The 25,392-nt window shown below is 42.7% G+C and overlaps 1 protein-coding gene across 3 annotated transcripts in view; it reads right to left on the bottom strand.

The window, feature by feature from the left end:
- The window catches only part of EEFSEC (eukaryotic elongation factor, selenocysteine-tRNA specific), a 247,626-nt gene that overhangs the window by 138,214 nt on the left and 84,020 nt on the right, over nt 1-25,392 (bottom strand). For all 3 annotated transcript variants that reach the window (XM_059706790.1, XM_059706789.1, XM_059706788.1), the window contains exon 2: nt 11,602-11,809. In XM_059706790.1, the coding sequence (XP_059562773.1) occupies nt 11,602-11,809 (208 nt within the window). The remainder of the gene's footprint in view (nt 1-11,601; nt 11,810-25,392) is intronic.

Here is a 25,392-nt window from a genome sequence, read left to right as displayed (position 1 = left end):
GGAGGGAGAGGAGAAGGGAGAGGAGAATTCGTAGCAATTCACGCCTACCTGAAGAAACAAGAAAAATCTCCAAGAATAATACTTTACCTAACACCTAAAGGAACTAGACAAAGAATAGCAAACAAAGCCCAAAGTGAGTTGAAGAAAGAAAGTAATCAAGAGCAGAGCAGAAGTAAACAGAGTCTAAAAAACAAAACAAAACAAAACAAAGTTGTCCAAAGAAATTGAAGAAGATACAAATAAATGAAAGCATATACCATGCTCATAGATAGAAAGAATTAATATAGCCCTGGCTGGTTTGGAGATATCACACCAATATCACACTATACTACAAGGTCACATAATCAAAACAGCATGGTACTGGCATAAAAACAGATATATAGATCAATGGAACAGAACAGAGAGCCCAGAAGTAAACCCATATCTAGTCAACTGATATTTGACAAAGAAGGCAAGAACATACAATGGAGTAAAGACAGTCTATGTAATAAATAGTGCTGAGAAAATTGAACAAATACATGCCAAAAAATGAAACTATACCACATTCCTATACCATATTCCTACACCATACACAAGAATAAACTCAAAATGGATTAAAGACTTAAATATAAGACTCAAAACCATAAAACTTCTAGGCAGTAAAATTTCTGACTTTTCTCTGAGTAATATTTTTTTATATATCTTCTCAGGCAAGGGAAACAACCCCCTCCCCACCCCCCAAAGAAAAACAAATGGGACTACATCAAACTAAAAAGTTTTTGCACAGCAAAGGAAACCATCAGCAAAATGTAAAGACAACCTATTAAATGGCAGAAGATATTCACCAATGATACCTGACAAGGGTTGGTCTCCAAAATTTATAAAAAAGTCAGACAACTAAGTACCAAAATAACCCCAAACAATCCAATTTAAAAAATGGGCAGAGGAAATGGTGATGGAAAGATACATGACTTGAGGTGGGGAACACACAATACAATATACTGATGATGTATTATAGAATTGTGTACCTTAAACCTATATAGTTTTATTAACCAATGTAACCAAATAAATTCAATTTTGAAAATGGGCAGAGGACCTGAATAGTCCAAAGAGGACATAAAAATAGAAAATAGAAATATGAAAAGATGCTCAACCTCACTAATTATCAGAGAAATGCAAATTAAAACCACAATGAGATATCACCTCACACCTATCAGAATGGCTATCATCAATAAATCAACAAACAACAGTGTTGGAGAGAATGTGGAGAAAAGGGAACCTTCATGCATTGTTAGTGGTAATGCAGATTGGTTCAGCCCCTACAGAAAACAGTAAGGAGGGTCCTGACACTAGGGGGGGTGAGGTTATGAGTGGGGGGTGGGGTGGGGGCAATGGGGGGGGGGGGGGTAAGGACACATGTAATACCTTAATCAATAAAGAAAATAAATAAATTAATTTTAAAAAAAGAATGACAAACTCCACATGTGGAATGAGAACTCTATCCATGAATTAAACAGTTAATTGTATCAGTTAACATTTAAATGTGGTATTTACACAGTAAGTTTCAAGTAGAAAAAAAAATTTATTTTAAATGGAACTCTGCCTTATGACTCAGTGATTCCACTTATGGGTATATATCTGAAGAAACTCAAAACACTAATTCAAAAGAATATATGCACTCCTATGTTCATTGCAGTGTTATTTATAATAGTCAAGATACAGAAGCAATCCAAGTGTCTATCAATAGACAAATGGATAAAAAAACTGTGGTACATATATGCAATGGAACATTACTCAGCCACAAAAAAAAAAAAAAAAAGAAATCTTACCATTTGCGGCAGCAATGGATGGACCTAAAGGATATGATGCTAAGTGAAATAAGTCAGTTAGAGAAAAACAAATACCATATGATTTCACTCATATTTTGAATCTAAAGAACAATATAAATGAACAAACAAAATAGAAACCAACTCAGATACACAGAACAGACTGATGGTTGCCAGAGGGGAGGGAGGTTCGGGGAACTGGGTGAAAAAGATGAAGGGATTAAGAAGTACAAATTGGTAGTCACAGTCACAGGGATGTAAAGTATAGCAGGGAATATAGGGAATGTAGTCAACTAGAGGACCGGTGCACAGAATTTGTGCGGGGGGTTGGGGGGGCCTCAGCCCGGCCTGCACCCTCTCCAATCCGAGACCCCTCAGGGGATGTCTGACTGCCCTCTCGCAATCCGGGACCACTGGCTCCTAACTGCTCACCAGCCTGCCTGCCTGATCGCCCCTAACCACTCTGCCTGCTGCCTGATCGCCCCTAACCTCTCTGCCTGCCTGCCTGATGGCCCCTAACTGCTCTCCCCTGCCGGCCTGATCGCCCCTAACTGCACTCTCCTGCCAGCCTGATCGCCCCTAATTGCTCTGCCCTACCAGCCTGATTGCCCCTAACTGCTCTCCCCTGCCAACCTGATCGCCACTAACCACCTCTCCTTGGCCCCCACCACCATGGCTTTGTCTGGAAGGACATCTGGAAGGATGTCCGGAAGATGTTTGGTCTAATTAGCATATTATCCTTTTATTAGTATAGATCAGGGGTGGGCAACCTTTTTGTGAATGCGTGCCAAAACCAGCAAAATCTCTGACTCAAAATTCTTCTGTGTGCCAACCCTAATTTTTTGAGAACATATTATGCCTACTTGATATCTCTTAAGGTGTATGTATGTGAAGAACCTTGAAGAAATAATAAATTTCATTCGAGTGACAAAAATACAGTATATGATGATGAAAAATACATTTATTTTTTAATGTATACATGTACACTGATAGTCCGACAGAAAACTTTATGACTCCGTTTGATATTATCAGTGGGACTTTTGCTGCTGCATCACTGATGACACATTTTACATCAGGTTTATATTTCGTGACCTTCAGAGATATGCATGAGCTACTACTTTCATCCGTCAGGCTACTCCTATTATGAGACTTAACAAAATTCATCACTGGGAACAAAGATTCACAGCATATGTGGATGAAACCAAAACACTGGTCGGATCTAGAAAGGCAGGGAGAGTTAAGGCAGAGGCATAGAAATTGCTCTTCCCCTCTCTCGTCAATCCATGTCTATGGTCTTTAAGATAACTTGTTATGTAAAATTATTTATTTATCTAAGATGCACCTACACTGAATTTATCTGAAAAATAAATAAGTCGATATTAAGAAAAAAACTGTAAATGGAAGATTATGAGAGGGTTTTGCGTGCCAGCAAAAGTTACTGGAGTGCCACGTTTGGCACGCGTGCCAGGGGTTGCCCACCCCTGGTATAGATAATATTGTAATGACTATGTATGGTGCCATGTGAGTCCTGGAAGTATCGGGGGGAACACTTTATAAAGTATATGAATATCTAATCACTATGCTATACACCTCATAATTAATAAAAAATAATATTGAGTGCAAACTATAATTGAAAAATTAAAAAATATATAATACACTTAAGATTCTACCTCAAACACAAAAAACGAAAGCATTAAAATTGCAAGAAGCAAATACACAAAATATATGGGCATAATTCAAATACACAAAAGCAGACTGTGTAATGTACTTAAGGGAACACGTTCAATCTCACCAGTAATTAAAGAATCACATGTTAAAACAAGAGGAAAGTATCATTTCTATCCTACTAAATTTGGAATATATTTTAAAATGATAAATCAAAGTTATGTGCTGACACCTGTGTGAAAGGGGACAAACCTTTTGTGAAAGAATGTGGCAATATACATTAAAAAGTTCTAAAAGGGTCTATACCAGGGGTGGGCAAACTTTTTGACTCGAGGGCCACAATGGGTTCTTAAACTGGACTGGAGGGCCGGAACAAAAGCATGGATGGAGTGTTTGTGTGAACTAATATAAATTCAAAGTAAACATCATTACATAAAAGGGTACTGTCTTTTTTTTTTTTTTTTTTTAGTTTTATTCGTTTCAAACAGGCCGGAGTTTGCCCACGGCTGGTCTATACCCTTTGATCCAACAATCTTACACCTCAAACCTCTGATGAAGAAAAAACTGAAAACATGGACAAAGTTTAATGATGGTCAAAGATGTTCACCCCAAGGTCATTTATTTATAAGAAAGAAAACGGAAGCCAGTTGAAAGATTCAACAACAGTGACTGCTACATCAAATGTTAATAAAAGCATAAATCAAAACTATAAATACCTCATGATTATCAATATGTGGTTAAAAGGGGAAAATTGAATTTAGCAAAATTGCAGGATAGTAGATTAACATGTAAAAATCAGTTGTGTTTCTATACACCAGCAAAAACAATCTGAAAAGGAAAGTAAGAATGCAATTTCATTTATAATAGCATCTTAAAGAATTAAAGACTTAGAAATAAATCTAACCAAGACATGAAAGACTTATATACTAAAAACTAGAAACCTGATGCACAAAATTCATGCATGGGTAGGGTCCCTAAGGCCTGGCCAGTGATCAGGGCCAATCTGTGGGGTGACCTGTGGGGCAATCGGGGGAGGGCGGGTTCCCTGCTGGTTCCCGCCTTGACCGGCCTGAGGGGCGATTGGGGGCCCCCACTGGCACCAGCCTTGACTGGCCTGAGGCCTGAGGACTGGGGGCAGCTCCTGCATTGAGTGTCTGCCCCCTGGTGGTCAGTGCACATCATAGCGACCAGTCGTTCCACTGGTTGTTCTGCCATTTGATCAATTTGCATATTAGGTTTTTATTATATAGGAGATTATAAAACATTAATGAAAGAAATTAAAGAAGATCTAACTAAATGGAAAGGTGTCTGTGTTCATGGATTGGAAGATTTAACGCTGTTAAGATGTTCATACTACCTAAAGTAATCTACAAATTCAGTGCAATCATGATTAAAATGTAAAAACTGTTTTTTGTAGAAATGGAAATGCAGATCCTCAAGTTCACATGGGAATTGCAAGGGACCTCAAATAGCCAAAATAATCTTGAAAAAGAAGCATAAAGTTGGAAGACTCAACTCAACTTCCATACTTTGAAACTTACTACAAAGCAGTAAACAAAGTAGTGTGGTACTGGCATAAAGACAGACACACAGACCAATGAAACAAATTAAAGAATCCAAAATAAACCCAAACACATATGGTAATTGACTTTTGACGAGAGTAAAGGGGGCAAGGGCAGTCTTTTCAACAAATAGTGCCAGAAAACCTGTCCATCCACATGCAAAATAATGAAGTTGGGCTCTTAACTAATACTGTATATAAAAATATAACTAAAACTGGATCAAAGAGCTAAATAAACTTAAGAGCTAACACTATAAAATTCTTAGGAAAAAAACTGAAGAAAATCTTCATGACATTGGATTTAGCAACAATCTCATGTAATGCCAAAAGCACAGGCAACAAAAGAAAAAATAAATTGTATTTCATCAAAATTTAAAAACTTTCATGCATCAAAGGATATTATCAAGAAGTGACAAGACAATCTATAGAATGGAAGAAACAATCTATAGAATGATTTGCAAATCATATAACTGACAAGGGATTAATATCCAGAATATATAAAGAACTACAACTCAACAACAACACAATTAAAAAATGGGCAAAGGACTTGAATAGATATCTCTCCAAAGCATATAAATGGGCAATAATAACATGAAAAGATGCTCAACATCATTAGTCATTAGGGAACTGCAAATCAAAACCACAATGAAATACCACTTTATACCTACTAGGATAACTATTTTTTTAAAAAAATAAGTGTTGGCAAGGATGTGGAGAAGCTGCAACTCTTGTGCATTGCTAAAGGGAATGGAAAATGGTGCAGCTACAATGGGAAACAGTTTGGTGGCTCTGTAAAAAGTTAAACAGAATTACCATGTGACCCAGCAATTCCACTCCTGAGCATATACCCAAAGGAACTGATAGCAGATATTCAAATAGATATTTGTACACCAGTGTTTATAGCAGCATTATCCACAATAACCAAGAGGAAACAACCCAAGAGTCCATCAATACATGAATGAATAAATAAAATATGGTATATGAACACAATAGAATAGTATTCACCTATTAAAAGAAATGAAATTCTGACACATGCAACAACATAAATGGATCTTAAAAGCATCATAGTAAGTGAAATAAGCCAAACACAGAAGGCCGAGTATTGTATGGTTCCATTTATATAAGGTATCTAGAATAAGCAAATTCATCTAATATAATAATAGAGTAATATGCAAATTAGCTGGATGCCATAACGTGACGACTGATCTACAAGTGGCAAAGAGCTCCAGGCGGGCGGGTCAGCGAGCTACAAAGCAGCAGAGAGCTACAGGAGGGCGGGGCCAAGAGCTACCAGCGGCAGTGGGCGGTGTGGCCAGCTGAGGCAAGCGGCAGTGAGCTACTCGCGCATGGATTCGTGTCTACCAGTATAGACAGAAAGCAGAACAAAGGTTATTGGAGGATTAGAGAGGGGCGAGAGAAGGGAAGTTATTGTTTATGTTGGGAATCATGAAAAAGTTTTCGGTTTAGACTGTGATAAGTACACAGCTTTGTGAATGTATTTGATGCCACTGAATTGTACATTTACAAACAGTTAAAATACTAAATATTATTTATGTATATTTTACTAAAATTTAAAAGGGGGGGCAATACTATGCATAGTGAAAAGATAGGAATGAAATAAACAAAAACGTCAGCAGCAGCAATTTTGAGAAAAGAAATCTTTGGGTGGTCTCCTCTTTCTTTTAATCACTTTTCTCTATTTTCCAAATTTTCTTTCAATTACTCTTTGGATTGGAAAAAAAATGTTTCATGTTTTAAAACTTCAGGATTTAATACATACAGTACGTAGTTCTCCAGCCCAAATTTTTCCCTTGATGATAGAAAATTTCTTTACATTTGGACCAGCATTTACAAAGGATTTACTCAACAAGGGACTATAAGAAAAGGAAATCATCACTTTAAATGATTTAAAGAAATTCACTGTTGCACAGAGGTAAGAACTAATGTTTTCTTAGGAAAGGGTTCACCTTGACCTGGCCACAGGCCCATTGAGCTCACTCACATCACATCAGGGTTTGATATCAATCCTTTCCTTTATCTGAGTTTCTCTCCTAGCCCTTTGGGTGCTGAATGAGGAGAGGACAAGTTTCAAGGCCCCTCAGATAGATCATTTCCTCTGGATGTGTGATAAAGTCCACAATTTGACATTCAACCAATAAATTAAAATAGAATATAATTTAAGCATGCAAGTGAGAATTTTCTTAATTTAATTAATCGAAATAATCAATATTAATTCACCCTTAAAAATACTCTAAGCCCATCCCAGAAGGTCTTGTTTATATAGCAAATGATGCTGACATTGTGCTAGGTTTTTATGCAGAAGTCCAAAGGACCTGTTCTCCCCTTTCTGACAAGTAAATAAAATGGTAGGGAATCAAATAACTCACTAAAAAGAAGATATAATTTTTTATCTCCCTTTTTACAGTCTCATATCCACTTCCGTTGGGAATAACAAAGTCTGAATTTTTATGCAACACTTATCTAAATGTGTCGATTTTATCGGATTGATGAATTTTGCTAACAAAAGGCAGCGCTAGGAAATCTTTTATGACATGTTTGGCCCATTCACAGGCCTGGAGCTTTAATTTAATCAACTTGAGAATTCTGAGGGAGAACTGCAGGTGTTGGATCGGAAAAAAAGTCATAAATGGGAAGGCATATCAATCTTTATGATGGGGAAACAAAAACACTCTACTTGATTGCCCTCCACAGGCAGGAGAAGGAGAGGTGGAAGTAGCAGGACATTGTCTCAGGCTGCATAGCACAGAGGAAGCATTGCTGTCTCCTGGTGACCACTATTTAGTATTGATCAAAAAGTGCTGGACCAGAGAAGAAGAGAGGAATTGATAAAACAATGAGATTGGCCAACACTGTGTGCTCAACAAGGATGTTTTCTCCTTTTCACGACCACATTGGAATTAGTCATTCCCTTGGCCACCTGAGCAACCAGATGGCTTCTGTCACATAGTCTCCACACCCCTCCCACCCCACCCCCACCCTGCCTAATAGCACTGTCACCTTTCTTCCCGCATGGACCTCTCCTATCAGAATGTGCTGACTGTAGACAGAGCCAATAGCCTGACAAGATCTGCTGGATCTCCCTAGTTCACCCTCCCCTGCCTACACTACCTTGATTCTGAGCTACACTTCTCTCCATGGAAAAACCTCCATGACCTCCCCACATCTGTCTCTCTGTTGCCTCCAGATCCTCCTTTTTTAAAAAAAAAAAAATTAAATCTTTATTGTTCAGATGATTACAATTGTTCCTCTTTTTTCCCCCCCATAGCTCCTCTCCACCCGATTCCCACCCCATCCTCTGCCCTTACCCCCACCACCCACTGTTCTCATCCATAGGTGTACAATTTTTGTCCAGTCTCTTCCCACACCCCCCCACATGCCTCTCCCCCGCAAGAATAGTCAGTCCACTCCCTTTCTATGCTTCTGATTCTATTATATTCACCAGTTTATTCTGTTCATCAGATTATTTATTCACTTGATTTTTAGATTCACTTGTTGATGGATGTGTATTTGTTGTTCATAATTTGTATCTTTACCTTTTTCTTCTTCCTGTTCTTAAAAGATACCTTTCAGCATTTCATATAATACTGGTTTAGTGGTGATGAACCCCTTTAGCTTTTCCTTATCTGTGAAGCTCTTTATCTGACCTTCAATTCTGAATGATAGCTTTGCTGGGTAATCTTGGTTGTAGGTTCTTGCTATTCATCACTTTGAATATTTCTTGCCACTCCCTTCTGGCCTGCATAGTTTCTGTTGAGAAATCAGCGGACAATCATATGGGTACTCCCTTGTAGTAACTGACTATCTTTCTCTTGCTGCTTTTAAGATTCTCTCTTTGTCTTTTGCCCTTGGCATTTTAATTATGATGTGTCTTGGTGTGGTCCTCTTTGGATTCCTTTTGTTTGGGGTTCTCTGCGCTTCCTGGACCTGTAAGTCTATTTCTTTCACCAGGTAGGGAAAGTTTTCTGTCATTATTTCTTCAAATAGGTTTTCAATATCTTGCTCTCTCTCTTCTTCTGGCACCCCTATAATTCGGATGTTGGTACGCTTGAAGCTGTCCCAGAGGCTCCTCACACTATCTTCATATTTTTGTATTCTTTTTTCTTTTTGTTTTTCCAGTTGGGTGTTTTTTGCTTCTTCGTATTTCAAATCTTTGACTTGATTCTTGCGATCCTCTGGTCTGCTGTTGGGAGTCTGTATAATATTCTTTATTTCAGTCAGTGTATGCTTAATTTCTAGTTGGTCCTTTTTCATAACCTCGAGGGTCTCACTAGATTTTTTGAGGGTCTCACTAAATTTATCAGCAGCTTCTACAAAATTCTTGAAAAACCTCAAAAGTGTGGTTTTGAACTCTATATCCAGTAGTTTGCTTTCCTCCATTTCTGTCATTTGTGACCTGTTTCTTTGTCTTCACATTTTTTATGCATCCCTGTGTTGATAGAGTGGCTTTCTGTGTTAGGTGTCCTATAGGGCCCAGTGACTCAGCCTCCCCAATTACCTGAGGTAGACACTCTTGGTGCACCCCTTTGTGGGCTTTGTGCACAGTCTTGTTGTAGTTAAGCCTTGATTGTTGTAGGTATCACTGGGAGGAATTGGCCTCCAGGCCAATTGGCTGTGAGAATCAGCTGTGTCTACGGTGGGAGAACTTCTGAGCTGGAGACACCCTTCTGGGGCAAGACTTGCTTCAGTGGGGCTTTGGTGCTCACTGAGTCTGCCCCCTGAGTGTGTCCCTTATGGATCTGAGGAGTTGTAATCTGGATAGTCCCACTCTGACCACTGGGTACACTGGCTCTTGGATCTCTACTGAGGTGCTAATTTAGCCTCTACCTGAGGCCACCCAGCAGGAGCTATGGAGAGATTCCTCTTCTTTGTTTGGGGTTTGGAGGTGCCCAGATGAGGCCCAGCTGTGAAGCAATGCAAGCTGCTGTGGGGCCTTCGACCTTCTTTTGGAAGTTCTGGGTCTCTCTGATTCAGTTGCAGTTTGTTAGGTAATTTTCGGGGTGCAAAGGGCCAGGCCTTTCATTTGCAAAAGCCTCTGTGCACAGCTTGGGTGGGGCGGGGTCTCAGGGGATCAACAGGGCGGAGCAAGTAGCTATGGATGCCCCCCAGTCCTACCCTAAGAGGCCCCGCATCTCAGTGTCCCGGTAATCGCTGCAAGCACCTCTGAGAGAAAGCCGCCCTAGAGGTCTGCCCGATGCCAGACAGTCCAGTTTCTCCCCTTATGAGTCTGGGTCTCCAGAGACTCACCTGGAACTGGAGTTCAGAGAAATCGGGAGCTTGAGACTCCCTCCCGATTGAAAAAGACAACTGCGTCCTCAGTTGCCAGCCCTTTCCGCGTGCGCCTCCGTACCTCTGCACTTTACTTCCGCACCTCCTCTGAGTCTCAGTGCTTTTCTCTTTCCTTCTAGTTGTAGAATTTCCACTCAGCCAGCCTTCCTGTGGTTCTGGATGATGTCCGTTGTCTTTTAGCTGTATTTCTGAAGTGGTTGTGTGAGGCAGCAATCTCTGGTGTTTACCTATGCCGCCATCTTGGTTTCTCCTCTCCAGATCCTCCTTGCCATGCCATCCTTTCACCTAGAGCCAGCCATCTCTACATAGGAGGGGAACCTCTTTCAGTCAGTCTCCTGCTCAAAATTTTTTAACTCCCTACTTTCCATAAGATGAAACTGTAAATTCCTTAGCACAAAATACTACAAAGGTCCTTTTGTCATCTGAACTTTCACAGTACCCCCAACACAGCAATGTCCACCGGTCCATTCATCTGTATAACCATCCAATTTTATAAACCTCTAACAGAAACATCTAGTCATCCACCAGAACTCATATCTCCTCTTCAATTCATATCTCCAGTTGCAGCTAAACAGACAGTGAGGGGGTACAGTCCCTAGCTAAATGAGCAGGTAGGATGGAGTCCTCAGCAACAGAATTTCAGTGAGAAGGGTATGCCCCTTCCAGGTCCAGGTCCTACACACTAGACCAGCCATGGGCAAACTATGGCCCGCAGGCTGGATCCGGCCCGTTTGAAATGAATAAAAATAAAAAAAAGACCACACCCTTTTATGTAATGATGTTTACTTTGAATCTATATTAGTTCACACAAACACTCCATCCATGCTTTTGTTCTGGCCCTCCGGTCCAGTTGAAGAACCCATTGTGGCCCTCGAGTCAAAAAGTTTGCCCACCCCTGCACTAGACCTTACTGCAAACATGAACACAGCACTGCCTGTGCCCACTTTGACTACACGAACAAGGACACACCCTACAGTGGAGGGCCAGCAAGATGGAGGCAACCTGAGTTTCTCTAAATGTCATGCAGAGCAAAACCACACACTGCTCATGTTAGGAAATTACCTATAAAATCAATTTCCTGCTTCTTAATGCCTCTGTACTGTTTGGTCTCTTGCAATAGCACCTTAGCCTTTACCCTTCATGCAAGCAAGGGCCAGGCAATATCCCATTTACCAGGACCCGGTGTTAACAGCTGCCTCCCAATCCATGTGTGCCCTGAAGCCTGCTTGTGTATGTGAACCTTCCTCTCATTGGCAAACCTACTTGGTGTTCTCCAGGGTCTTCTGCATTTTCTTGGTCATTTTCTCTATCGCTGCCTGTTTCTTTCCTTCAGCCAAGAGGTCCGTCTTGTTCAACACCACAATCAGCTTCTGGCAGGCAATCTGTCCAATCACAAGGCATTCTGCTGACTGGGTCTGCATCCCCTTGGTCACATCAATGACCAGCATCATCAGATCAATGATCTGGGCCCCTGGAAGGAGAAAAGACAAGGTTAGAAATAGAAAAGGGAGAGGTAAGCTCAGAAAGCTGCCCAATGCCCTAGGTCAGGCAAAACCGGCCAAATTAAAATATTAAAAGTGGGTGGAGTGGGAAATGAACAATTATCACATACCTCTTAGCAGCAGGCCACAGGTGACATGCTTTGACCTACAAGATTTCACTGAATTCTCATAACTAACATGAAGGGCAGGTGTGTTACCCCATTTAGAGATCAGAAAACTGAGGCCTATAAAGGAGAGCTTGCCCAGGCCATACAGCTAGCCTGAGCAGGGCTGAGTGACTCAAAAAGCCATGACTTTCTATTGCACCAATCCTATCATTTCATTCCGTCCTACATAGGAAAATATAAGCAGAAAAAAGCTTAGTGTTAGACTTGACAAATGCCTAGAGATTTACCTTTGCAAAGAGATAGGAGAGAAGGACTAAAAAAGTGAAAGAGAGACCTAGCTGGTTTGGCTCGGTGGATAGAGCATCGGCCTATGGAATGAAGGGTCCCGGGTTCAATTCGGTCAGGGGCACATGCCTGGGTTGCGGGCTTGATCCACAGTAGGGGTGTGCAGAAGGCAGCCAATCAATGATTCTCTATCATCACTGATGTTTCTAGCTCTCTCCCTCTCCCTTCCTCTCTGAAATCAATAAAAATATATTAAAAATCAACAAAAACCACAGACTTGGTGGCTTAAACAAGAGAAATTCATTTTTTAAAAAAATGAAGGAGGAGTTTGGGTGGGGAAAGGGCATCTCCTCTATGGTTCCTGGGCCTTCTCCTCATAGTACTTGTGGTTTCCTCATGATCATTTCATGCTTGACTGGACTGTATCTACTCACTTCTTCTGTCCTTTCTGTGCTGGCTGGGGGCTTCCTGTTCTTTCAGGGGGCAGAGTAGGAGCATTCAACTGTATCAACAGAGCATCATATGTATATGTACATATATGTGCATGCATGTGTGTGCATGCATATGTATGTGTGTGCATGTGCACACACGTGTGTGTGTGCGCATGTCAGATTGTGAGTATGGCCTAAATACACAGCCACAGTTGAACTGAACAATAGCAGGGACAGTGAGTCTATCATCTACCATGAGCAGGACAAATTATGTACAGCAGACTCATCTTTTTAAGCAATTGAGTCCAGCTCTAGCTGGTTTGGCTCAATGGATAGAGCATCTGCCTGCAGACTGAAGGGTTGAGGGTGCGACTCCAGTCAAGGGCACATACCTTGATTGTAGGCTCAATCCCCAACCCTGGTTGGACATGTGCAAGAGGCAACCAATCAATGTGTCTCTCTCACATCTATGTTTCTCTCTCATTGTTGCTTCCCCTCCCTTCCACTCTCTCTAAAAGTCAATGGAAAAAATATCGGGTGAGGATTAACAACAAAAACACAAAAACAACTGAGGCCTATAAAACCTCATCTGAAAGATTCTCTCATTTCTACTGAATCACCAACTCCCTGGAATCCATCTCTGTTCCAGCTCCAGTTCCCATGACCCATGGCAGGTCCATGTCAGCTGTTCCTTAATGAGTCTGTTCACCTCAACTTGTCCCTCTGAAATCCATGCTCCAGCAGCCTCCCAAAAGGAATTTTCTAAAGATACATAACTGATTCATACACTGTTGGAAGGGTGGGAAAGGGTTAAATTAGTACAACCTCTATGAAGATCGAGTTGGAAACAGCTATCAAACATACATGATCTTTGACACAACCAAGTTCACATACATGTAAAATGTCCTTATAGAAAGCTTATTCCAGTTGAAAACCCTGGAATATCCATCAGTAGAGGACAGGGTAAAAATAATGCTACAACCATGTGACAGAATACTCTATGGCCATTAGAAATAATGAAAACTCTCTTTCTTTTTTTTTCTTTTTTTAATTAAATCTTTATTGTTCAGATTATTACAGTTGTTCCTCTTCCCTCCCCCCCCGTAGCTCCCCTCCACCAGATTCCCCTCCAACCCTCCGCCCTCACCCCCCACCACTGTCCTCATCCATAGGTGCACGATTTTTGTCCAGTCTCTTCCCACATCCCCCACACCCCTTTCCCCCATAAGAATAGTCGGTTCACTCCCTTTCTATACTCCTGATTATATTATAATCACCAGTTTATTCTGATCATCAGATTATTTATTCACTTGATTTTTAGATTCACTTGTTGATGGATGTGTATTTGTTGTTCATAATTTGTATCTTTACCTTTTTCTTCTTCCTGTTCTTAAAAGATACCTTTCAGCATTTCATATAATACTGGTTTAGTGGTGATGAACCCCTTTAGCTTTTCCTTATCTGTGAAGCTCTTTATCTGACCTTCAATTCTGAATGTTAGCTTTGCTGGATAAAGTAATCTTGGTTGTAGGTTCTTGGTATTCATCACTTTGAATATTTCTTGCCACTCCCTTCTGGCCTGCAAAGTTTCTGTTGAGAAATCAGCTGACAGTCGTATGGGTACTCCGTTGTAGGTAACTGACTATCTTTCTCTTGCTGCTTTTAAGATTCTCTCTTTGTCTTTTGCTCTTGGCATTTTAATTATGATGTGTCTTGGTGTGGTCCTCTTTGGATTCCTTTTGTTTGGGGTTCTCTGCGCTTCCTGGACCTGTAAGTCTATTTCTTTCACCAGGTAGGGAAAGTTTTCTGTCATTATTTCTTCAAATAGGTTTTCAATATCTTGCTCTCTCTCTTCTTCTGGCACCCCTATAATTCGGATGTTGGTACGCTTGAAGCTGTCCCAGAGGCTCCTCACACTATCTTCGTATTTTTGGATTCTTTTTTCATTTTGCTTTTCCGGTTGGGTGTTTTTTGCTTCTTCGTATTTCAAATCTTTGACTTGATTCTTGCGATCCTCTGGTCTGCTGTTGGGAGTCTGTATAATATTCTTTATTTCAGTCAGTGTATGCTTAATTTCTAGTTGGTCCTTTATCACAACATCAAGTGTCTCATTAGATTTCTTGAGGGTCTCATTAAGTTTATCGGCGGTTTCTAGAAAATTCTTGAAAAACCTCAAAAGTGTGGTTTTGAACTCTATATCCAGTAGTTTGCTTTCCTCCATTTCTGTCATTTGTGTCCTGTTTCTTTGTCTTGGCATTTTTTATGCTTTGCTGTGTCAATAGAGTGGCTTTCTGTGCTAAGTGTCCTATAGGGCCCAGTGACTCAGCCTCCCCAATTACCTGGGGTAGACACTCTTGGTGAACCCCCTTGTGGGCGTTGTGCACAGTCTTGTTGTAGTTAAGCCTTGATTGTTGTAGGTATCACTGGGAGGAATTGACCTTCAGGCCAATTGGCAGTGAGAATCAGTTGTGTCTACGGTGGGAGAACTTCTGCGCTGAAGACACCCTTCTGGGGCAAGACTTGCTTCAGTGGGGCTTTGGTGCTCATTGAGTCTGCCCCCTGAGTGTGTCCCTTATGGATCTGAGGAGTTGTAATCTGGATGGTCCCACTCTGACCACTGGGTACACTGGCTCTTGGATCTCTAAGGAGGTGCTAATCTAGCCTCTGCCTGAGGCTACCCAGCTGAAGCCATCTGTAAAGCAATGCAAGTTGCCCTGGGGCTTTGGGGCAGCTGCAGTTTGTTAAGTAATTTTCAGATTACAAAGGGCCAGACCTTTCATATGCAAAATCCTCTTTACATGGCTTGGGCGGGGCGGGGCCCCAGGGGATCAACAGGCGGGGAGGAGCATGCAGTATGGCTGCTCTCAGTCCTGCCCTCAGAGGCCCGGGCAATCACTGTGAGCGCCTCTGAGAGAAAGCTGCCCTCGAGTTCTGACCGATGCCAGACAGTCCCGTTTCTCCCATAAGAGTCTGGGTCCCTAGAGACCCACCCGGAACTGGAGCTCAGAGCTTGAGACTCCCTCCCGATTGAAGAAGACAATCGTGTCTTCAGCCGCCAGCCCTCTTCACATGCACCTCCACACCTTTGTATTTTACTTCCGCACTGCACCTCCTCTGAGTCTCGGTATGATTTTCTTTTTCCTTCTAGTTGTAGAATTTCCACTTAGCCAGTCTTCCTGTGGTTCTGGATGATGTCTGTTTGTCTTTTAGTTGTATTTTTGAAGTGGTTGTGCGAGGCAGCAATCTCCAGTGTTTACCTATGCCGCCATCTTGGTTTCTACCCAAAAGAATCTCTTTCTATAGCACTATAGAATGATCTCCAGGGTAAAGTAAGTGAGAAAAGGAGTAGAACAATGTAACTTGTGTTAAAAGTAGGAAACGTTGTTTGTGTGTGTGTGTGTGTGTGTATTGTATATGACTATCTGCTTCTATATGCATAAAATATCTCTGAAGGAATATAAAAGAAACAAATAACTTTTGGTTGTCTGTTGGGAAAAGAGCTAGGTGACAGACAGACATGGGACAACAGCAGGAAGAAAAATCCTGACTGTAGATTCTTCTGTACCTTTTCATTTTATTTTATTTTTATTTTTAAAATATATTTTATTGATTTTTTACAGAGAGGAAGGGAGAGAGATAGAGAGTTAGAAACATCGATGAGAGAGAAACATCGATCAGCCGCCTCCTGCACATCTCCCACTGGGGATATGCCCGCAACCCTGGTACATGCCCTTGACCGGAATCGAACCCGGGACCCTTCAGTCTGCAGGCCGATGCTCTATCCACTGAGCCAAACCGGTTTCGGCTGTACCTTTTCATTTTAAACAGGGGTGTGTACTATCCATTCAGAAATAAATAAAATTATAATGTTAAATACATAAATATCAAGTAAAACATTGACCTGACTGTGTTATTCTCCTGCTAAGAGCCCCCACTGTCCTATGATTAAAACCAATCTCTGTGGTGTGGCTTCGCCGGGCCCCCTTTTACCTCACAGTGCCGAACACTCTCCCTGTGCCAAGGATCACACTGCACTTCACAGAGCCCTTCTCTATGCTCCTCACTCAGCTCCGGGGTGCCTCCACCCAGCTCCCCCTCCCGCCCGCCCCCCGGCACACACACATTAGCCTGAGCCCCACCCACCTCAGGTCTCTCCACATGTTCTCCAGCCTGTCGCCAGTACAGTGCTATGTGGCTAGGTTTTGAGGCAGCAGGATGGGACAAAGCCTGCTGGTAAGCAGTAAGGATGTGCATCCTGGGTTCTCAGCCTGTGTGCACTTCTCAGCGAAGACTTCACAGCAGAATGGCCCCAGTGACTGGCTCAGTGGTCCCCAACAGTGGTGGGCAAAGCTGCACTCAGAGAGTGAAGGCTACTCTACCCCATGAGTGATTTATGAACCTTGTTTCAAGAGTAATTCCAACTACCCAGGCTCCCTCTAAAACCTAAATGTCATCCCTCACCTCACCCAAACTATTATTGACCCATTTTACAAATGAGAAAATCGGGCTTAGAGAAATTAGGTGACTGCCTTGGGTTCTTCAACAAATAGGGGATAGAGAAAAGATCTGAACTCTGGTGTAACCACTGCCATATACAACTTGTCCTTGCAAATGGGGACCAGAGCCTCTCTAGCCTCCTCACCTAGCCTGCACTTTACACTGAGAATCAAGGCACAACCCATGCTAGTTCTCACTCCTTCCCTGTCTTGCTTTTGTTCCTGTTCCTCTCTGCCCAAACCTTACTTGCCCTGACTCTTCCTTCCTACCCCACCCCACACTGAGAGCTCACAGACCAAGGCCTGGATTTCAATTTGTATTCGCAGCAACTAGCACAAGACCCAGCTCAGGCACAGCTTAATCAATCTTTGTTGGACTGACTGAGCAAACAATAGTTCCCCCTACCTCCTCCACTTTCTTTACCAGGAATTGGTTTCTTTCCTCTGAAATTCAATTTCCTATTGGTCTATAAAATTATCCAGGAGTGCCTTCTCATGGCCCAGTGGCCGTAGGGGAAGGATGATGTATAAGTATTTAGTCCATCTCTCATCTGATGCCTGTTGGGATCTTGGAGATGGGAAATAAAAGTGAACTGACAAACCCAGAAAGATAAGTGCAGACAGGATCCAAACCCTCTGAGGCCCATGGGATTTTCTCTGTGGCCTCACTCTAACATCCACAAGCTGCCTTTGTTGCAGGGAGCACACAGCTCTGCTCCAAAGGCCAGCCTCTTGAGCAGACAGTTGCAGCGCAGTCAACATCAGGGATTTCTAAGGAGACCAAAGGTCACAGTGACTTGACTGGACCTACTGAGAACCAGGGCACCACTGGAAACTGGGGTCACCATCAGGCAACTGCCCGGCTGCCTGGAAGCAGCTTTTTGTTACTCCATTTCTTCATCAAACTTTTGATCAGACGACAGGAAGTGACATAACTGGCCCATCTTGTCTTTTTCAAAATCCCTAGTATTGCCACAGAATGAATCAAACAGTGTCCTTCCCAATTCCCACGAACCCAGAGTAGGAAATCACACTGAGACCAGAGAGAGTGGGTGGGAAACACAAGTCAAAAACTTGCAGTGTACAAATGACCCTCTATATTTCTCAATCTATCAGAGCTTTTCATCTGGATCTATTTACTATAGAATTCTTTAAAGCAGTGATTTTCAACCCTTTTCATCTCATGGCACACATAAACTAATTACTAAAATTCTGTGGCACACCAAAAAATAAATTTTTTGCCAATCCAACAAAAAACACTGGGTGGCTATTGTTGTGTTGGCTGTTGTCATTTTTTAATTTGACAACATAAGGGAAAAGATGTCAGTGCCTAACTAAATAGTCAGGTGATTTTATTTTATTTTTAAAATATTTTTATTGATTTCAGAAAGGAAGGGAGAGGGAGAAAGAGATAGAAACATCAATGATGAGAGAGAATCATTGATTGGTTGTCTCCTGCATGCCCTCCACTGGGGATCAAGTCCGCAACCCGTGCTCTGACCGGAATCAAACCTTGACCTCCTGGTTCATAGGTCGATGCTCAACCACTGAGCCATGCCCGCCGGGCTAGTCAGGTGTTTTAAAAATTCTTGCAGCACACCAGTGTGCCATGGCACAGCGGTTGAAAATCACTGCTTTAAAGGTTTGCAGAGTAATTATAACAAGGTTAAAGTTTCTCAGTAGTTTTGAAATTTCTAATTCTGTAATTATATATTTTAATCATTTCAAAAATAAAAACAGAATTAGTATTTGTATCATAATGCACAACTTAGTAAGAGCCCCCAAAAGTGGCCATCTCCTTCCCTATGATTCACATATACACAAAAGCCCCCATACTTTTTCGAGGAGGTGGAGGAGGAGTATTAACAACGTGAAACAAATATTAACAATTTCTCCCCCAAATCCAATGGTATCCATGAACCCCTCTCAGGGATCTTTGGTGAGTGGCAGCCAACAGCCTGAACACTGTGTCCACCAAAAGGTAGGAAATCCTTATTGTTTTAACCAGACCTGCAAAGGTGTGCTCCTCCACAAACATCCTGCTAAATTCCACCTGATTGGCCGGGAGACACCCGAGTAGGAGAACCATGCCACACCACCAAATGGACCAAAAGAAGAGCATATTTCAGGTATTTCAAATACCACAGGTAATAAGCAGGAATGGAGTTGACCTAGCAACAAGTGGAACCAGCGTGCTGCTTAATCAACAAGAAACCCAAAAGATGTTGTCAAACTCCAAACAACAGTCACCATAGATTGGGAACTGGCCTGGTGCCAAGCCCTGGGCGCAGGACTTCACATCTCTAGTTGCAAACTGACACTTAAGAAGTGCAAAATTGGAAAAGAGCGTTCTTTAGCTTGCATGGTGCCTCTGAGAATATGAACATACTACCAACACTTACAATTCAAGAGAGAACACACAAAAATCTTTATGAGACAGCAGATATGACAGCACTGGTTCTGCCTCTGACATGGCTGTGAAGCAGCTGCCTCTTGAGCATAGTGATATATTCCCAATTTTACTTCGGTCCACACAAGTCTCTATTGCCTGATATTTTGGCTTTTATACTACCAGCCTGGCTCTTGATGGCATATCAGCTTCTGACTTCCGCTTGACGTGCCTTAGCTCTGACCCTCACCACAACGCCATGCAGAGGAGACTCTCCCATTTTAATAAGGAGTAATCTGAAGTCTGGTCACACAAGAGTGAACAGCAGAGGCAGAGCTAGAACCTAGGCTGTCTGATTTCAAAATGTCTGCTTTTTCTATTGCCAGAGTCCTGCATTTCTGAGTCTCCTAGGAACCCTACAGCATCCTGAAGAGCAGGTGGAAAGGCCCTGAAGATGAGAAGAGGAAGAAGAGCCGAAAAGGTGCTAACGCAAACTGCCAGTGTCCTCTAGAACACATCCAAAACCAGAGGTACTGTCCTTCAGGAGGAAGCAGAATGTACATTTATCACCACCTAAAGAAACCCAGAAGGAAAACTGGAAAGTCACATGCAAAAGAATGACAGTAAACTGCTATTTGTGATACCATACACAAAAACTAACTTAAAATGAATCAAAGAGCTAAATATAACTCCTAAAACAATTAAATACATAGAAGAAAACATAGGTACTAAACATATGACCATGGTCTCAGAGAGGATTTTATTAATTTGACCCAAAAGGCAATGGAAGTAAAGGTAAAAATAAATGAATGGACCATATCAAACTAAAAAGTTTCTGCACAGCAAAAGAAATCATCAACAAAACAAAAAAGCAACCAACTGAATGGAAGAAGATATTTGCAAATAATACCTCCAATAAACGGATAATACATATCCAAAATACATAAAGAACTTATACAACTCAACCACAACAAACAATTTAAAAACGGGCATAGGCCAGAACAGACACTTTTCCCAAGAAAACACACAAATTGCCGGGGTCCAACCCCAGCGGGTCCAGGGGTCCCCAAAGGTGTGGACGGAGTTGGCGAAGAAGGAATGACACGGAGGCAGTGTTCAGTTGATCAGCAGCCTAGCCAGGATCTACAGCCAGGATCTCCAGCCAAGTTCTGGTCTGGATCTCCAGAGAGGTTCTGCTTAGGATCTCCAGCCAGGTTCTGTGTCCATGTTGTCTTGCTAGGTTCTCCAGCCAGGCTCCGTCCAGGCTCTCCAGCCAGGCTCAGTCACCAGGTTCCAGTCAGGCTCTCCTGCCAATCTCTGCAGTCAGGTTCAGTCCAGGATCCCCTGCCATGCTCTCTCCAGGCTCCGCCTCCAGGCTCCGAGGCCAGTCCCTGTCCAGGATCCTCCGGCATGCTCTCTCCAGCGAAGTTCTTCTGTCTCTAGGTTCTCTGTAGGTTCTGTCTGTAGGTTCTCTCTTCTAAGTTCTGTCTCTTTCTGTCTTGTTACATCTGTATTTATACCAGTTGATTCAATCCTATCAATCTCTATTACAAAGGTTAGGGGGTTTCTTATCTCCATTCCAGGGAGTAAAGATTATGTAGCTTAAGCATGATTGTTCATAGTTAAAGTGATTAATTACCCGCCTGGCACTTAGTTGAGGGGTTTTATTCCCTCCCTAACTTCAGGGGAAAATCCCTACCTGGGGATTCAACCTTTCTCGGAGAGGTGACCTTGGTTAAAACACAGCGCCAAGAAGGTGAGCAAACATATTAAGAACCGTATGCCATATATGCCAGGTCCCTTGAAACAGCAAGGATGGACCGGCTTCCGGCAAATTCCCCCTTTTTTATTTTTTAAAAGCAGGCATTAAAAAGAAAAACCTCAAATGCTCTCTTATATCCATTTTAAGAGTAGGATTGGCGCTTTCCGCTATTACCTGAGTCCTGATCTATCACCCCAGGGAGAGCTTGCCAATCCTGCACTTTCCCAGGGTAGAAAGGCTGCAGTGGGGTTAAGGATAAGGCTCCTTGGGCCTACCTTCTCCCATGCCATTACATTTACCTTTCCTTCCTCAGAAAAGCATGGACATACTTCTTGTATAAAACGTTCTGTCTGACTGGGAGTAACCTTAATTCCTCTGCTAGCAAGCATATATGTTAAAAGATCAATACAGAGTCTTATTTCTTTGGACTCAGTATGGCACATCTTCTCAATCTAAGTTCTGTACTATCCACCTTCTTACCCTACTTATCCTCTATAGGGGGGTTTGCAGCACCCTGGTGGAGTCCTATCCGTCCCGAGTGTGGGGGTTCTCAATGGAGGGGGCTTACCTAGGGGAATCCTGTTCCAGGGGTTCCCAAAGGTGTGGACGGAGTCAGCGAAGACTATCCACCCTCTTCGTACGGTGGAGTCCGATCCGTCCCGAGTGTGGGGGGGCTTACCTAAGGGGTCCCTGTTCGGGCGCCATATGCCGGGGTCCAACCCCAGCAGGTCCAGGGGTTCCCAAAGGCGTAGACGGAGTCGGCGAAGAAGGAAGGACACGGAGACAGTGTTCAGTTGATCAGCAGCCTAGCCAGGATCTACAGCCAGGATCTCCAGCCAAGTTCTGGTCTGGATCTCCAGAGAGGTTCTGCTTAGGATCTCCAGCCAGGTTCTGTGTCCATGTTCTCTTGCTAGGTTCTCCAGCCATGTTCAGTCACCAGGTTCTAGTCAGGTTCTCTTGCCAATTTCTGTAGTCAGGTTCAGTCCAGGATCTTTTGCCATGTTCTCTCGCTAGGTTCTGTCTCTAGGTTCTGAGGCCAGTTTCTGTCCAAGATCTTTTGCCATGTTCTCTCCAGCGAAGTTCTTCTGTCTCTAGAGAACGTTCTTTGTAGGTTCTGTGTTCTGAGTTCTGTCTCTCTTGGTTCTGTCTTCTTAGTCCTGTCTCCTAAGTTCTGTCTCCTGCTGTCTTGTTGCATCTGTATTTATACCAGTTGATTCCAATCCTATCAATCTCTATTCCAAAGGTTAGGGTGTTTCTTATCTCCATTCCAGGGAGTAAAGATTATGTAGCTTAAGCATGATTGTTCGTAGTTAAGAGGTTTTATTCCCTCCCTAACTTCAGGGGAAAATCCCTACCTGGGGATTCAACCTTTCTCAGAGAGGTGACCTTGGTTAAAACACAGCGCCAAGAAGGTGAGCAAACATATTAAGAACCGTATGCCATATATGCCAGGTCCCTTGAAACAGCAAGGATGGACCGGCTCCCGGCAACAAATGTCTAACAGATATATGAAAAGGTATTCAACCTCACTAGCTATAATGGAAATGCAAATAAAACCACAATGAGACAACCTGTTAGAATGGCTATTATCAATAAGACCAGAAGTAACAAGTGTGGGATAGGATGTGGAAAAATGTATATTGGTACAGCCACTACAGAAAACAGTATGGAGGTTTCTCAGAAAACTAAGACTAGAACTACCATATGAATCAGCAATACCTCTTCTGGGTATACACCCAAAAAATGTGAAAACATTCATTCGTAAAGATGTATGTACCCCTATGTTTGTTGCAGCATTGTTCATAGTAGCCAAGGCATGGAAACAACCCAAATGTCCTTCAATGGATGATTGGATAAAGGAGATGTAGTACATAAATACAGTGGAATACTACTCAGTCATAAAAAAAAGATTAAATTCTGCCATTTGGGACACATGGATAGATCTTGAGAGTATCATGCCATGCGAAATAAGGCAGAGAGAAAATGACAAGAACCAAATGATTTCACTCATATGTGGGATAGAAAACTGAAAACAACAAATGAACAAACCAAACAAAAAACTCATTAACATAGATACCAGTATGGTCGTTACCAGGGGGAAAGGATAGGGAGAGACTGAAGAGGGTAAAGGGGTCAAATATATGGTGACAGAAGAAGACTAAACTTTGAGTGATGAGCACTTTACACTTGAAATGTATATAATCTTATTAACCAATGTCACCCCAATAAGTTGAATTAAAAAAAGAAGAAACCGAGGAGAACAATGGGAGCAATGTTAGTAGTGCAGAAACAGAGGAAACAAAAAGATGTAAGAAACGAAGAAAAAATAAACAGCCTCGGACAGGACTGCTGACAAACAGAGGTGCTGGACCCCTGCCAAAAGGAAGAAAAGTCAAAGCACAATAGACGCTGGAGACTCGTGGCAAAACACTACAGAACTGAGAGCAGGCAGTGGTGAGAATGAGGTTTGCTGGCTGTGAAACCTTGGGTAGTAACCTTCCTTCTTTGAGCCTCAATGTCCACATTTGTAAACTGGGAAAAGCATACAACAGTGACACAGGGACAGTGGGTAGCTGTCTAGATAAAACTAAAAGTGGATCTCTACCTTACATATTGCATCAATTTATACCATAAATTCCAAATGGATCAAAGTTTTAAATATTAAAATATATAAAACTGGAAAAGTATCGGAAGAAAACAAGACAGAATTTTTTATAATCTTAAAAGTAAAAAACATGCCATAACCAGTTTGGCTCAGTGGATAGAGCGCCGGGCTGTGGACTGAAGGGTCTTAGGTTCAATTCTGGTCAAGGGCATGGACCTTGGTTGTGGGCACATCCCCAGTAGGAGGTGTGCAGGAGGCAGCTGATGGATGTTTCTCTCTCATCAATGTTTCTAACTTTCTATCCCTCTCTCTCCCTCTCTGTAAAAAAATCAATAAAATATATATTTTTTTAAAAAAGTGAAAAACACCTAGTAAGACAGAAAACCCAGAAACACATTTTGTAAAAAGGAAGATAGACAAATTTAACACAATAATCAAATATTTCTGCATAGAAAAAAAATTATGAAGACCAAAGATGACTGGGGAAAGAAGCCTAAAATGCACAATTCTGGAAAAGACTACTTTTAATAATATTTAAAACACCTCTTCAAATCTATCCTATCTAAAAAAAGAGAAAAATGGTAATTGGCGTACGACGATACCCTTTTCATTGGCTAATCAGGGCTATATGCAAATTAACTGCCGACTATGATTGGCAGTTAACTGCCAACTAAGATTGGCAGTTAACTGCCAACAAGATGGCGGTTAATTTGCATATGTAGGCACAATGCAGGGAGGCGAAAGGGAAAGCAGGAAGAAGCCCCCTGCCACTGACAGTGATCAGAAACCCAGGGGGGAGCTAAGAGCTGGGGGGCAGGGCAAAGGCGGCCCTGGGGCCGCCTTTGCCCTGCCCCCCAGCCATGATCGGAGAATCAGGCGCCTTTTCTGCCCTGGCCAGTGATAGCAGGAAGTAGGGGTGGAGCCAGCGATGGGAGCTGGGCATGGTCGAAGCTGGCAGTCCCGGGAGCTAGGGGTCCCTTGCCTGGGCCTAAAGCGGAGCCCACGATCGCAGGGCCGCTGCAGCTGCGGGTCCCCGCTGCCTGAGTCGGACGCCTCAGCCAGAGGCCTCAGGCCTGGTCAAGGGGCCGATCCGGTGATTGGTGATCGGAGGGTGATGAGGGTCAACTCCTCTGGCCGAGGCATCAGGCCTGGGTGGGGGGCGGAGCCGGGGATTGGGGGGATATGATGGTCCCCTTGCCCAGGCCTGAAGCCTGGGTCAGAGGCATCAGGCTTGGGCGGGGGGTGGAGCAAGCAATCAGAGGGAGATGGGGGTCCCCTGCCCAAGCATGATTCCTGGGCCAGAGGCCTCAGGCCTGGGCGGGGGCCAGAGCCAGTGATCAGGGGGAGATGGGAGTCCCCTGTCCAAGCCTGACACCTCTGGCGGAGGCATCAGGCCTGGGCAAGGGGCCGATCCTGCGATTGGAGGGTGATGGGGGTTAACGCCTGAGGGCTCCCAGTATGTGAGAGGGGGCAGGCT

Source organism: Myotis daubentonii, chromosome 8 (genome assembly GCF_963259705.1).
Source record: "Myotis daubentonii chromosome 8, mMyoDau2.1, whole genome shotgun sequence".
In the NCBI taxonomy this organism is placed as follows: Eukaryota; Metazoa; Chordata; class Mammalia; order Chiroptera; family Vespertilionidae; genus Myotis; species Myotis daubentonii.
Note: the sequence above shows the minus strand (reverse complement) of the source record. Positions and strands in the feature narration are given on the sequence as shown.